The sequence below is a fragment of the Limulus polyphemus genome, unplaced genomic scaffold (assembly GCF_000517525.1).
Source record: "Limulus polyphemus unplaced genomic scaffold, Limulus_polyphemus-2.1.2 Scaffold6766, whole genome shotgun sequence".
In the NCBI taxonomy this organism is placed as follows: domain Eukaryota; kingdom Metazoa; phylum Arthropoda; class Merostomata; order Xiphosura; family Limulidae; genus Limulus; species Limulus polyphemus.
In genome coordinates this window covers 4611-20145 of record NW_013672376.1, presented here as the reverse complement: position 1 = coordinate 20145, position 15535 = coordinate 4611, and the positions used below count along the sequence as shown (strand labels likewise).

The 15535-nt window shown below is 34.7% G+C and overlaps 1 protein-coding gene across 3 annotated transcripts in view; it reads right to left on the bottom strand.

The window, feature by feature from the left end:
- The window catches only part of LOC106474053 (FAST kinase domain-containing protein 3, mitochondrial-like), a 33860-nt gene that overhangs the window by 16370 nt on the left and 1955 nt on the right, over positions 1-15535 (bottom strand). For all 3 annotated transcript variants that reach the window (XR_002613835.1, XR_002613836.1, XM_013934738.2), the window contains exons 2-5: positions 11780-13535; positions 7008-7142; positions 6453-6578; positions 1361-1430 (exon numbers count right to left, since the gene is read on the bottom strand). Coding sequence is in view for 1 of the 3 variants with exons in the window: in XM_013934738.2 (XP_013790192.2) it covers positions 1361-1430; positions 6453-6578; positions 7008-7142; positions 11780-13481 (2033 nt within the window). In the remaining 2 variants the exon portion in view is untranslated. The remainder of the gene's footprint in view (positions 1-1360; positions 1431-6452; positions 6579-7007; positions 7143-11779; positions 13536-15535) is intronic.

Genomic DNA, 15535 nt, shown 5'->3' with positions numbered 1-15535 from the left:
CAAAGTTTGTAACGAGAAAGAATAAACTAGTTTTAATTAAGAAAGGACTTGTATCGCTGAAGGGAAATTATCAAACAAGCAGATACGTAACACTATTTTGAAACTTTTCATTTTACCTTACGTTGCCAATTTCACTACAGCCAGTGTTAGATACAGAAAACAAGAGATAAACTAGAAATTTTTATTGAAAAACTGTTGAAATTCAATTAGGACATTTTAGAGATTATGCAGAAGAAATATGAAGACTGTAAGACTAAAAAGTATTTTATTCTTAAAATCACTCAGACTAGTCAGAATCTGATTCGACTGACTTAGCAAATTCACAGACAAATCAACAGCAAATATACTTTATTAAAACATACTTGTGAGGCTTATTAAAGGTTTACCAGCTTTCAAGAAAATACATGTAGTAACTTTGGAATCACAGTAAACATTAATTATTCTATATGGTTTCAGTTCAATGGACTGACTCAACGTAGATAGGGTTAAATGAAAAAGTCAAACTGAAGATATATCAAATCAAGTTTCTAATAGAAATACTTAAAATTTGGTATCCTGCTTTAGAATCAAGAAAATTATGGTAAGGAGGGTTATATTACAAACGAAAATGAAAGTTTAAAATAATAAGCACAAAAATGTCATTAATTCTTAAGAAAAAACATGCTAAACAAAGCAGTGCTGAGGTGGTAAGAATGAGCATTTGTTGTGATGCTATTGCTCATGGAGGATGTGTCACCCTCCTATAGGTGGATGGCTATGGTCTAATGATGATTACTTATAGGTTGGTGCAGTACACATTAATACATACAGGGGGAGGGAGCTTCATTCACGACTTGTGAAATGCAAAAAATTCTTCATGGCAGTGGTGCAAGGTAATAGCCCTTTTGTAGAGAGGTGAATATACAATTTTGAACTCTTAGATAGCTCTGTGGTAAAGCACTGACCTTGTTATCCAGAGGTCCCGAGTTCAAGTCAAGTTCCCAGAGTGAGTCTCTTTTCATGTGTTGACTTTTTTACATAAATAGCTTAATTTGAAAAGTGTCCTTTCATTGATTCTTAACATGATTTATAGAAAAACAAATACCTGATTCTTTTGGTCTGTTTAATAATGAAGCATTTCTCAATATATGTATTACATTCAAGGAAGTAATGTGTTTTGGTTTACTTCTAATGAAGCTTAAGTTATGTTAACTTTAATTTTCTGCAATTTATCTCTACTATTACAGTAAGTAATAGTTTGTTAGTTCACAAACATTGCATGAATAGACAATTTCAGTAAACAGAAGACAATTATAATTACAAATCTAAAGAACTTACTATTGTATCATACATAGCAAAACTAAGATTGTTGCCAACTAACCTTTTGTAAATTCCAGAAACAGAGTATAAAGGTAATGGACATCCAGCTTTATTCAGATGAAAGAGATAATCTAGATACAAAGCAAGAAACTTTAGATATTATAACCACAATACTATTCTTTGCTTAGCTGAAAATATTATTTTTCAAGTTATAATTTTCTTAAATGAAGATGTGTCTCCGACAGGTACTTTCCTCAGCTCACAAGATTAGCTTTTCTTGCTTTGTGCTGCCCTCTGTATGCAAAATTTGTCAGAAACACATGCCATAAGCCTTCATCATTGCTCTGTTGGAATCCAAAGTTTCAACACATCTCTCATGCAAATCATCATGTGTCACCTCTACACCAATAGGAGAGCACTACTATCATGTGATGCATGTGACTCCCTCTACGTGCCACTACCGAACTATCACATCAAAGGTTGGCAGAAGATGCGAGTACTGGAAGATTGTGGGGAGGATGGGTGGGAAGTGTGAGTGGAGGAAAGTACCTATAGAAAATACAATTTCATTGAGGAAAATTATAAATTTAGATAAGGTACTCTCCCTCCACTCATAAGATTAGCTTGAACCCCACAGTGAAATGGAGGAGGGATCAGTGCAAGGGAAGCACAGGCGTATCCCCCGGAGCATCCAGAGTACACCCCTGTAATGAGAGGAATAGATCAGATGATTTGAGAAGGGGCACCACACCACATCTTCACCAGGAACATCGACATGATCAGAAGGGCCAGACATGGAGAAGGGACTGGTGTGAAAGAAGCAAAGGCGTATCCCCTGAAAACATCCGGAGTACACCTTTTAATTGAGATGAACAGATCAGATGAGCCAGGTATCTCTTTGCCAGGAACATCGACATGATCAAGAGGACCAGACATGGCGGAACATGAAAAGAGTACATCCACATGGGAGAGGATAGTTTAGCAATGTGATCTTAATCAGAATCACTCACTCCCACAATGGAAAGTGGGCAAATGAGGTGTCCCATGGTGTAGAGTGTCTAGGGTGCAATGGAATTAGTTACTTATCCGGAGTATCTTGTAACTCCCTCTACACTGGCAGAACACCACCTCCCTACTCTGTACTGAATGGTTATAACCATCTTTGTGGAACCCATTTAGCAGGTTGCCTCCATTGTCAACCACCCCAGCGGATTCACGTACTCTGGAGGAATGGGGAAAAAAATGCAGTGGAGAATCCAGAGATAGTGCAATTGGTGATCACAAAACCCTATTTTTAAAAGCAGACCACACAGATTTATTCAATCTAGGCATGGTAGAGATGGGCAGCAATCCCCTTCTGCTTTACCCATGCTGTCCACAGGTGGTATGGTCCAGGATGGGCATATTATGATGCAATTATCACAAGGAATTTACGCTGTAGAGACCTTGAGAAACACCCCATCTTAAAGGTGAGTGTACATATCCATGAAAATATATAAGAATCAACATGGTTTACAGTGCAGATTTGATAGCAAGATGTCTGTGAAAGGTTATAGCCATCTAAGTGGAACCCAGAGTACAGACAGAATACCTGTTCAGGCACCACTCACAACAGAGTGAGATCCAAAGTGAAGCTGAATCTGGGCGCCCTGAAAAAAAAAGAAAGCATTAGTAAGGACTTATCTTGTGTCGCAGCTGCACTAAAGACTGTAGAATAGCCACAGGCAGCAGGCAATACCCCAAGGAAGCAGAAACAGCAATGTGATGTAATGTCCCAGTCTGGGAGTGATGAGCACCTTCGTGGCTGACAGAGCCAGAAGGAACGGATCCATCTGGCAAAGACAGGGAAAGCAACGACCCTGTGGAAACAGGAAAAATGGAAGGTATGGGGTTATGCCACCCAAAACTCTGAAACTGAGGAGACTGAAGAACTCTTCTCAAAGAGCCACATGAGAAAATCAGAGATACAGTCAACCATTCAGGGGAGAAGCCCGTAAATCCTGAGTCAATGCCCAAGAGTGATAAACTCTCCACTTCAGTTGATAGATGGCTAACGAAGAAGAGTGAAAGGGACAGGCTAAATGTGAAGCTACTCTGTGAGAGAAACCAGAACTCCTCACAAAGGACTTGACAAAAACCAGGTGTTAAGATGGAGGATGGATGGCATGGGATGGAGTGCTGGTGACTGTGGTGGACAGAGCAGGTCAGGATGGAAAAGAAGAGGAAGGACCACCTGCAGTTGGAACAACTGAGGGAACCAAGGTTGATTGGACCAGTAAGGAGCAATCAGAAGGGTCATGCACAGAGTTGCATGGATGAGGGAGACGACCTGATGAAGTAAACGAATAGGAGGGTAAATATAAAGGAACAGATAAGACCAGTCCTGGCAGAAGGCATCAACAGCCAAGGCTCAAGGATAGGAAACCGGGGATCAAGACCAAGGTAATTTTTAATTGAGGGCAGTAGCAAAGGCATCGATATGATACGTACCCAGATGCAGACAGAGCCACCGAAAAATGGCAGGATGCAGGGACCACTCTGTGGGATAAACACAATCCAGTCGGGAAAGATGATTGGCTATGAGATTGAAAACATCCGGTACATGACACGCCATCAAATGAACTTGATGTGTGTGTGGGCCCAACAAAGAAGATCCACAGTGCAGAAACACAGGGATCTGGACCTGGTGCCATCTTGGTGACTGATATAAGCCACCCTGGTAGAATTTTCAGAATGGATCATAACCAGCTGGTGGCTGTCAAGAGAAAAAAAAATTATCCAAAGCCCAATAAATAGCCAGGAGTTTGAGAACATTTATGTGAAGAGAGCTCTTCTCCACAGACCAATGACCCAAAACCTCCTGGTGATCCGCCCAGACACCCCAGCCTTGATGAGATGCATCACTGAACAGATGCATTTGCAGAGGAGGAAGCAGGATCCACACTAATGTGTAGGCCATATTCATTGACAAGGGGTGAGGAAAAGGATGAGGATGAGCAAGAAGAAGCCCGTCGTCCAAATAAACATGGAAGTGCAACCCCCATGGCATGATTAGCCCGAGCAAAGGTGTGGACCACACGACAAAACACGTATGATGCTGAGGCTAGGCCAAAAGGTAAGGTGCAAAATTGGTACACATCCCCTAATGGACAAATGACAGATATGGATGCAAATGCTACACCACAGGAATGTGTAGGTAAGCATTGGAAACGTTTACCTTGGTCATCCAAACTGGAGAAAATGCACACTGAAGAGAAAGAAATGTCTCCATGGTAAAGCAAGGAGTGTGAACATACTGATTGAGATACGTTAAATCGATGACAAGATGCCAGTCCCCAGTCTTCTTTGGAACCACAAATAGGTGGGAGTAAAATCCCCCTGAATCTGGTAGAGCTGGTTCAATAGCCTGTTGTGTGACAAGGTCCTAAACTGCCCCTGATGAAGGTGACATGTTGAGGGATCCTGAAGAAAAGGGAAAGTAACCGGAACACTGGATAATGGAGGAAGGGAGAGAAAGAGGATAATGTATCCCTCTGAGAGCACTCTGTGAACCCAAACATAAGTGAGAAAAGGTCCCCACCAATGAAACAAATTCAAGAGACGTGCACCCACTGGGCCTGAACCGACCATGTAGTCACTAGTACTGCTGTTGGCGGATCATGCATCGGCGAGTAAATCATCAAACTATGGCACCTTGGCCGGGTAGGACAGGGGAAGGTCGGAGGACAGGAACCAGTGCCACACTCAGCCCTGACTGTGACAAATGAGCTACCAAGTTAGTAAGGGTAGAATGTTGATGGGCCGAGGCCACTCACAACTCCAAAGACACAAGAACTGAGACAAACACATAACGTAGCAAATACGGCGTCATGCGAAGGTCCCTCAGATAAGGAGCCTCGAGACTGTAAGAAAGAACATCTGAATGCGACAGCTGCCAAACGAGAAGTGATAGTTTGGTAGTGGTTTGTAGAGGGAGTCACATGCATCACATGATAGCAGTACTCTCCTATTGGTGGAAAGGTGACACATGATGATTTGCATAAGAGATGTGTTAGAACTTTGGATTCCAACAGAGCGATGATGAAGGCTTATGGCACGTGTTTCTGAAAAAGTTTGCATACAGAGGGCGGCACAAAACGAGAAAAGCTAATCTTGTGAATGGAGGGTGAGTACCTTATTGGAACCTAGTATTAATGTGACAACAAGAGATATTCATAAACTTAAAGCTTTAAACAGTGGATCCCAAAGTTGTTTGACATACAATCATAAGGACTGGATTACTGATTACACTTTAATTTTGTATTAAAATGTAAATAATTTTTCATGAACCAATTTCAAAATGCAGTGAAAACATAAAAACAAACAAATTTTAATCATTATCAAAAAGTTACCTATATCTTTACTAAGATAATGTTTTTCAAATACTGTAACTTTATTAAAACTCTTCTACAAAACAACTAATGTTCATTATGTTGGAATTAAAATGTCTTTATAAGCTGCTGTTGTGTTAGTGTAAATAAGTAATAATAATAATAATACATAAAATCTTCATACGTACAGTAAATATCTCTGAAGGGTTTTGAAACTCAAATATGCATACTTATTATCTCTGAGGAAGTTGAATGCTAAAACTCATTAAAAACCTTCAGTTGAAGATTAAATATTTCCAGAGTTTGAAAATTAAAAGATAAAAAGATTTTACTAAAAAACTACATTCTCTAAAAAAAATTTTTGAAAACTATAAGTAATACAAAACTGTTATTTGTAAAATTCATATCTCTGAATAGCTTTTGGTAATTACAACTGATAAAAAACTTTTACATGTAGACTTAACACAGAAAACTACACCTTTATCAATTTTATATTTTTGGTTTATGGAAATTAAACACTAGCCATACACACAAGAGTATTTTAATTCAAAATGTATTTCCTTTAAAATGCTGTGTATTTAACAAAAAACATTTTTTGTGTTATCAGTCTACAATCAACTTTCTTCATTATTCATTTAACAAGTACTTATACTGATTAATTCTAATAAAGATATATTTTTAGAACAATGATAAACACTAAAGTTACTGGAGATAAATGAAAAGACCAATCTGTTAGTGACACTACTAATTACAAACTGATGTTGAATATAATTAATAACTTACCTATGATATACAGATCTGACAGTGGGAGTCTAGGAATCACAACGGAAAACTTATATCGATCCTCTCCTCCTAACAACTCACTGAAGCAATCGTTTAAACTAGTTTTCAACTTCACTAACCGACCATCTAAGTTTAAAATAAATTTGTGTAAGTTTAATTACATATGTTAAAGTAATTTTTCAGTAAATTTTTTCACTTAAAATCTAACTTCATTGGTTAATATTTGAACAAAAAATAGTAGTACATCACATTCAATAATTCTAATCCAGAGTTAACCATTCAACAAGTCTATTCCAGAGTTAAGCCATTCAACAAGTTTAATCCAGAGTTAAACCATTCAACAAGGCTAATCCAGAGTTAAACCATTCAACAAGGCTAATCCAGAGTTAAACCATTCAACAAGGCTAATCCAGAGTTAAACCATTCCAACAAGGCTAATCCAGAGTTAAATCATTCAACAAGGCTAATCCAGAGTTAAACCAATGTGAGTGATACAAACAGTTTAATGCACCTTATAAACACTAATTTCACATTTAAATACTAATGAAATTGTACCTTTATGTAAACTCTTAGCAGACAAATTCTTTGGAAAAAATGGTCCACGGTACTGATGGCATTCTAGTGTAAGAGCAGCATCCAACAATTTCAGCCTACTATGAGCCCAACGAAGTTCAGCATCAGCTAAACAAGCTACATTATAAAATATAGCCTATTACACTTGACATTTGTTAAAAATATTATCATACCAAAAAATACACTGCTACCTTGAATACGACTAATGCACAGTTTTGAATCAGCAAAATATTTGTAAGTTAATTATGTATTTTTAGTTGATTAATTTTACTTGGTGCAATGGAAATTTGTATAATTTCACATCAAATTTTATTGTACATAACTGTATTTTTTTATTACCACTTTTAATTTAATTAGATCATTCAATACAGTAACTTGAGCTACATGTTCACAGAGTGATTTACAGCTTGTACCATGGGATTATTAATTAGGAATGGTTCAGAAATAAACAGAACAATAAAATTAAGTGGAAACTGATGTAGGCTATGAAGAGTCTTGAGCTATTTAAAATAAACAGCTGTAGTTTTCTGTTACAATCTGCAATCACGGTAGAAAAAAAAAAGAATAATTTATAATTATTTTGTACTGTTTTGTAGTGGTTACAAGGTCGATCCAAGCGACTGTGTTCATATAAATCTGGATAAAGAAAATTACAGATTAACATATAAAGTTTTGCTGAAAAAAGTTTGATATTTATTTAGGAGGTTTTAGAAGTTATGCAAATGAAATCTGAAACTTTAAGATGAGTAAAAGTATTTTTAATCTTAACATGAAAATCGCCTTGCACTCAGGCTAAGTCAACACTACGACTCCATATATATTCACACACAAGTCTTTAGTAAACATTCTTAATTAAAAAATTTAATATTTCGTGTACAAAACTTCCAATGTTTAGTAAAAACTTGCCAAATTTCATGAAAATATATGTACAATGTTGAAAGTTACAGTATGGATACTTTTATGCTTATCTGATTGGTGCAAGATCAGACAAAATCACCTAGCCTGTATGGAAAGAGTTAACAGCCACTAATGATCTTAATTCCATCTTTATTAATCCTTGGAAAAAATTTTCTAGAATGTTCTAATGATAAGAAATTGCATGTATAAGAAGTTGGTTAAGTTCCATGTAACCCGTCCCCTCATTTCAAGTGTAATTGTATAGATACAAAAGGTCATATCTCAACAACTACAAGTGATAGAATGTTGAATAAGCTGTCCATTTCTAGGTTTTTTGGCACAACAAATTTACTGGGGACATCGTTTTATTGATTGGAGACATGTTGTATACTGTTATGGCAAGTCTGACAAAATATGCAGTAAAATATGAACAGATATAAACAGTAACTAACCAGCAAAAGCTATATAAAGAACAGGAATTATCAATGCTTGACCATCTTGTACATTTAAAATAATCAATATCGTGTTTGTTCCAACAAGTTGAACAACTTGTATTAAGTAGAGTGCCTGGTACGTATGTCAACTTCAACTGAAACTTTTGAAAGTACAGATCTAGTTAAGGTTAAGCATTTAGTAAGAAACCCCATATCCTAACTTAATGTTTAATGTATTTTCACTACACAAACATCACGAATAAGTGTGTATTCCATAAGGTCCGTGCTTGCTTGAATCCAAACCAGGTAATCTGAATTTGCGCACAACAACGAATCACAAATATTATGGAAGCAAGCAAGCTTAGAGATGATAACCTACATCTGTATATGGACAGAAACTTTTGTGTTAATCTTCATTACACTATGCACTGTTACAAAAACAGTGTTTCATAATATACTTTGAAATCACACCTTAGGAGACTAGGAAAAATTGATTTTTCTCACCAAATCCTCAAGAAAAATGGCACTATCATTCTGATATTTGAAGTTTTGACTTCAAAGCACATTGCTTGTTTTGTGGAGATTTGTGTCAAATCAATACATCAGATCGTCTTTAGGCATAAGCACTTATTCTAACCCTAGTATAAACTGGAAGTTAAATGGTGTGAAACAGAAAAGAGTAAGAAACTTAAATAGCAACAATATCTTTATTCTCCACATTGTAGCTGGATATTTCATTACTATATTGTTTGATTATTATGGGAAACAAGCCAAAATGCTGACAATTTTATTTACATTCTTTGACTTGTAGAATTTTGTTGTGGTGTGAGTTTTCTTCAAACTCAACTATTTGCAATATCTACTGCTGTAACAATATATGGGTTATTCTAAAAAATATTCTTATTTTTCGATACATGGGAAAGTTAATATAAACTTGATTGGCTTTTGGACTATTGAGTTAGCATGCCAAGTTTAGTCTGGATCAGTCACCTCGTTTAAGAGGATATTCATCCACAAACAGACAACGTTTTCCTTGATACTGGATATTTACCACACTGGCATAGCTTATGCATAGCACATATGTGAAGAATGCTTTTATACTTACTTGGATAAAAGTCAAACCCTTTCTCTGGTTAGGAGATCAGAATTATAAACATTATTCCATGTGAGGCATAGATAGTAATTTGTATAAAGAGATGATTACCTCTTTTGACTCCTTACCAATACATCTGTAAACATATCCTAGCTTTACAATTGCCAACAAAGCACTAACTCAACAGTTTGAGTGATCAACTTACAAATATCTACCATTATGCAACAAATCTTTTTTTCAATCAACCTGCTGTGTTGGTTCCTATCTACATTAAATGTGTGATCAAATTATAATAACCCAAGTACATCTACTTGCACTTTCTAAAACTACAGGTCATTTCTATCCGTCCAACTTACCAATTGATTCAATCATACTGTATTACTTCAACATTCTTAATATAGCTAAAAATACTCAATAGCTAGGTGATGTAAGCAAACTTTACTAATTCATTATTTATGCCCCTATCAATATTGTTACGACAGCGGAAGTCACGTGATGCTAGGAGCATGAGTGACTGAGTTTCTCGAGTTATCAGGGAAGTTCGAATGTGATCAAGAAACACCTCTTTGTTAGTATATAAGCCTGGCAGAGAAAAGCCGGGGGATGGATGGTTAAGCGAACAGTAGTCACGGTGAATTTCGAGTAATATATAAAGTGTGTGTTTTGTACTCATCAAGAGTGGAGTTATCGAGATTGTGAATCGCTGTGATTTATAGCGTGTATTATAAAAGTTGTTAAGTTTAAGGTGACGAGAAACATACTGACTGTGGAATTACTGTGTACTAAAAGTTTGTATTGAGGAAGAATAAACCGGTTTAATCAAGAAAGGACTTGTATCGCTGAAGTTCCTCGGAAAGAATTTATACCGGAAATTAACAAACAAGCAGATACATAACAATATCTTTGAGGTACACCACTAGTAACAAAGGTCCAGTTTACAGAACTTCATTAATAATAACTTTTTGCTTTCTCTCATCCAGCCACCCTAAAAACAAATATAGTAACTAGTTTTTCTCCAACCCACCACCATAGTGACTTGTTTTGCTAGTCTTTGTGCAACACCTTATCAAAAGCTTTTTGAAAATCTAAGTACACCAAGTTCACATCTCTTTTCATCATCCAGATAACAAGAAACACTCTAAAAAAGTAAACAGATCTGTAAGACAAGATTTTCTTTTACTAAATCTATTTTAATGCCCTTTTAGGACATCTATTTCAGTAAATTGTTACCCAAAGCTTCTTTTAACAAACTGTCTAGAATTTTTATAACTACAGAAGTATGACTAACTGACCTATAAATTCCAAAGCAACTCATTCCATCTCATTTACATATATAAGTAACTTTAACAAATCTGTGATCCTAAAGTAGTTGCCCAATGTCTATTAACCTACCACAAATGAAAGTGATAGGGTTGTATACCTGATCTTTAACTACCCAATGTCTATTAACCTACCACAAATGAAAGTGATAGGGTTGTATACCTGATCTTTAACTTCCTATAAAGCTCTGGGATACACATTGCTTTATCAATTTTTAATCTCTCAATTTTATTACTTACCACCAAGACATTAATATGTTCATGATTCGAGTGAATTCCTCAGAGACTCTCACAGTTAGTAATATTGCTAACATCCTCTCTTGTAAAAACAGAAGAGAAAAAACTTAATATATTATTCACCTAATAGTCTTCAACAAAATATTTGTCTTCAGCAACCTTTAAGGGCCGAAACTCCATTTTACTTAGCTCTAACATACTCAAAAAAATTCCTCTGTTAGCATTAACATTTTTAACCAGCTGTTTCTCATAGGTCATTTTTTATTCCTTTTTTAATCAAATCCTGTAATTCTGCAAACCTCTCCCTCACTCTATTCAATCTTAATCAGTGTATCTAAAATTTGTCTCCACTGATTATTGCATTAGTATTCTCATTAGTAACCCTGATTTCATTATACAATTTCTTGTTGACATTAACTCTCTAATCGGGCAGTATATAATACTTGCTATACCTTTCTAACCTTACAATTCCCAATAACAATCCATCTGTATATTACTTTGAAATTTAAATGTACTGTTATGAATTCAACTTAGAGTGGATTGATAACTTTACCAATACAGTATATCTCTATTACACATGGCTAGTGGGGATTTTACTCATACCAGTAGGTAAAAACTAAACCTATGCATCTCATGTTTGGGTCACTCATTATTCCAAAGTTGTTTCCATAGCTCACCTACAAGGCTAGACTTCTATCTTTTCATGTGTTATCCTTTCAATTTTTATTATACTTAAATACATCTAACACTCTTTCAAACTATTAATAAACTTACCATTAAGTCTGTCTAAGAAAAATGGGCTAATAACTTTTTTCACAAAGTTCAATGGATAACGCTGTAAATAAATGCAAGACATCAGAATCTCTATTATACTTTGAGGTTTGAAATCAGCAAATCTCTCCAAAAGCACATTCTCCAAATTTTCAAAAAATTCAAAAGCATAAGGTGGTTGATGATTAAGAAGTCCAAACAGATTTACAATACTTTCTATGTTCTCTGGAGGCATCTTTTTACCATGTTTGATAAAAACAGCTGCCAAACATTCCAAAACTTTTGTATTCCTCCACCTGAAAAGTGCACAATACTCAGAAACTACTCTTACAATTCCAGTGTTCTGACACTTCAATCCTTTAGTCTTCATGTATCGTTCAAGAGCATTATCAAGACCACTATCACGAAACTTCATTCTGTTCATAAATCTAATGATATCTTTGAATTCTTTTTCACTTAATGTATGCAGATTAAGATTTGTCCACTTTGTTAACACAGACAGCAGCTTATAAGGTCTCTGTCGTAAATTTGATACAATCTGTAAAATAAGAGCTACCTGAGTTCCGGTTAGTTTTAAAGAGCATAACTCTACCTGTTTTGTCAAAGTTCTTAGAATGATTACCTGAGATGTTTTAAAACATGGCAAGATTCCAAATACTGTTAAAATGTTCTTTTCATTAATGTACTTAGCAGAGTCAACTATACTAGACCACAGTTTGTCAACTGTAGCCTGATGATCACCACCTGCCCTATGTAACAGATTTACCAGTTCACAGATTTGTAGAATATTCAGTTTGCCATCACTAACTTGATAAAGACAATCCTGTACAAAACACTCTATGTACCTTTTTCTTTCTTCATCAGCCATCCTTCCCCTGAGTACACAGCCTAAACCTGCCAATATAGCACTAATGTCTTCAGAACCACATACAAGTTCACACAGCCTATAAATAATAACAGAATGAACAGAGTTTTCCACAGAAAACTCTTTGAGAGATATTTTATCTAATCCCACACCCTGCAAGTCAATCAGTCGTTCTAGAACAGCTAATGCTACAACTGAAGACACTTCTTTCAAAGGCAGATTTTGAAGGTATGCCATCAACTGCTTCATGCATAAGCAAGCTTCTAAATTTGTTCGTATTTTCATAAAATCACTCTCACTTTGTTCTATTTTCTTATGCTCAACTCTTTCTTTATTCTTAGAAAGATAAGAATAAAGGTCTGTATCAATTCTGTCTTTCTTTAGATTTTTATTTTCCAGCACAGAACTGTTTTCAGACCTATCAGGTGTGCATCCAATTACAGCTAGCACATCACTTGTCTTTTTCACAATCACAGGAAGCTCCTGAATATCAAGGCCATCCTGAACTAATATTGTTGAACTTCCTAGACTATTCCTGTCTTTGGTAAAAGTGGATTTAAACCTGTAATATAACCTGTCATTGAGAGTATTTAGTCCAGTGAAGCTTCCTTTCGACTTCCAATACTTACAGTTCTGTTCCTTTATCAAGGAAACAATTACTTTAGATGCAGGGCCAGATATAATTTTGTAATGCCATGTTCTAGTCAATAAGTGCATGGATGTCGACTGAGCAATTTCATATTTGCATCGACAGGAAATAAATGGACAAGACATCGCCACAAAACTTGTGTGCAATTTCCAAGATTTGGAAAATCTACTTAACACAACTGTGCAAATCATCTTGATTTTAGTTCACCTTCCTTGTAAGGTTTAATATAACTTGTCAGATGAAATCTGAAAATAAAAAATAAGTAATGTAAAACAGTCATGAAGTCATTAGAAGTGCTACTACTACTATGATTCTGGTGTAAATAAATGGATTTAGTCTAAATACTTCAAATTACAAATTGCACTACAATACTCAACGTCACTGTAAATACATGAATATAGCTGTATTGCAATAGTGTAAGTTAACTGTATCTAGTCTAGGCTTATGAATTTCTGCATTTCACAAAAACGGAAAAAACAAAATTTACAACATGCAATAAATTTCAAATTCAATTATAACTTATACTAAAGTTATAGTTATGATATAAGCAAAATTCCAATTTTCATTTGCTGTAACCCTAAACTGATTTAAAAAGTAGGTAGGTAGGTAATTTTCTAATTTTTTGAAATTGCCTATCAAAAAAAATTTCAGAAATACCACTAGTTCCATGATCACCTAAAACATAACATGTTAAAGTATGAATACAATCACTATCAACATTTATTATATGAAAAGAATTACAGAAATTTCAAATTTTTTTGCAACACACACTCGCTGGTCAATATCGACCTTGATCGAAGAAGTCGAATTGACTGTTACCAACAATTTTATAGTTTGTTCTTCTTTTCATCTTGTTCATCAAGTAAATCTACAAGTACTTCCTTCCACATGGATAAGTTTCCAACTGGAATTAATTTATTTTTGATCCTAATCCTCAATCCACGAGAACATTTTTCAGAGACTTGTGTTCACCATGTTGTTGATGTTTGTTCGTCCACAGTAAATTCTCCACTGCTAAGTCATGTATTTATTAGATTAACATGAAGGGTCCTGGGGATAACATAATCCATGTTGTCATAACTTAAATGGATTGGCCAATCAGCATTAAGCTGTTAATTAGTAATCAGACTACACGAATTTTCAAGAAAAAATATTCTAACCACAATTCGACAATAAAAATTTTAAATTGGCATATTTTTTAGATGAGTCAATATATCGGCAGAAATTGGTGATTTCATATAGTCAGTTGGGTTACAGCAAACAGAAATAATTTTAAGCCTGTTCCAAGGTTAAAGTTTGTCTGTCACCTATTTAATTAGTAATAGTTAATGGGAGGATGATAATAAATAAACTTTCAATTAATTTTAATGAAATAAATTCAGACAAAAAAATACACATCACTCTGAAATAAAAAATATAATATTGTTATTGAACAAACTAGCTACATGAAATATCTGGAAGTCGTTACTGATAATAAATTAAATTGAAAGCAACATATAAGAATGATGTACAATAAATTTCAAAAACTAATGTATCATATGAAAATTGAAGTATTATGTAAAATCTGAAATTAAATTTTACAATAGTTTATAGTGCACTTATATATACTTATATTAATGGTAAAATCAAGCTGGGTGTCAGCTAGTGTTACAAACCTACATCCAGTCAATACGTTCATAATAAATTTATAAAATATATGAATTCTGGGTCAAGGATAAACTATATCGCCTATATTGAAACTATCTGGTTTCAAATATTCTGAAAATCAGCAGTTTGTAAATTATAATTAGCAAATTTTATGCAAAAAATTAAGAATAAAATGTTTCCTCTAATTTTCTAAAATTATTTTATCAAAGTAAGTGATGTTCATTATAATATTACCAGGCTAGCTACTTCCAATGACTTCTAATATACTGTGATGTCTTACTTCTTTAGGTAAAAGGTCAGTTAAATTTAGAGGAGTTAAATTATGGTCTAAGATACCCATAAATTTAAAAGCCTTTATTTTTTATAACTTAGATAGCCTAACAGGATCTTACTTCTTAAATCATGGATGAAAATATTGTGAACAGTAATAGTACTCAACTGCCAAAACAATGCATTCTAAACTTTATAAGTACAAACATGATACAAGTATTAATGCTTAGAGATGGTTTGAATGGGTAATGAAGAAAAACTTTAATATAAGTTTAACATAACAGCAAATGTACAACTTTTCAACGATGTTTTGTACCTGATGATGACA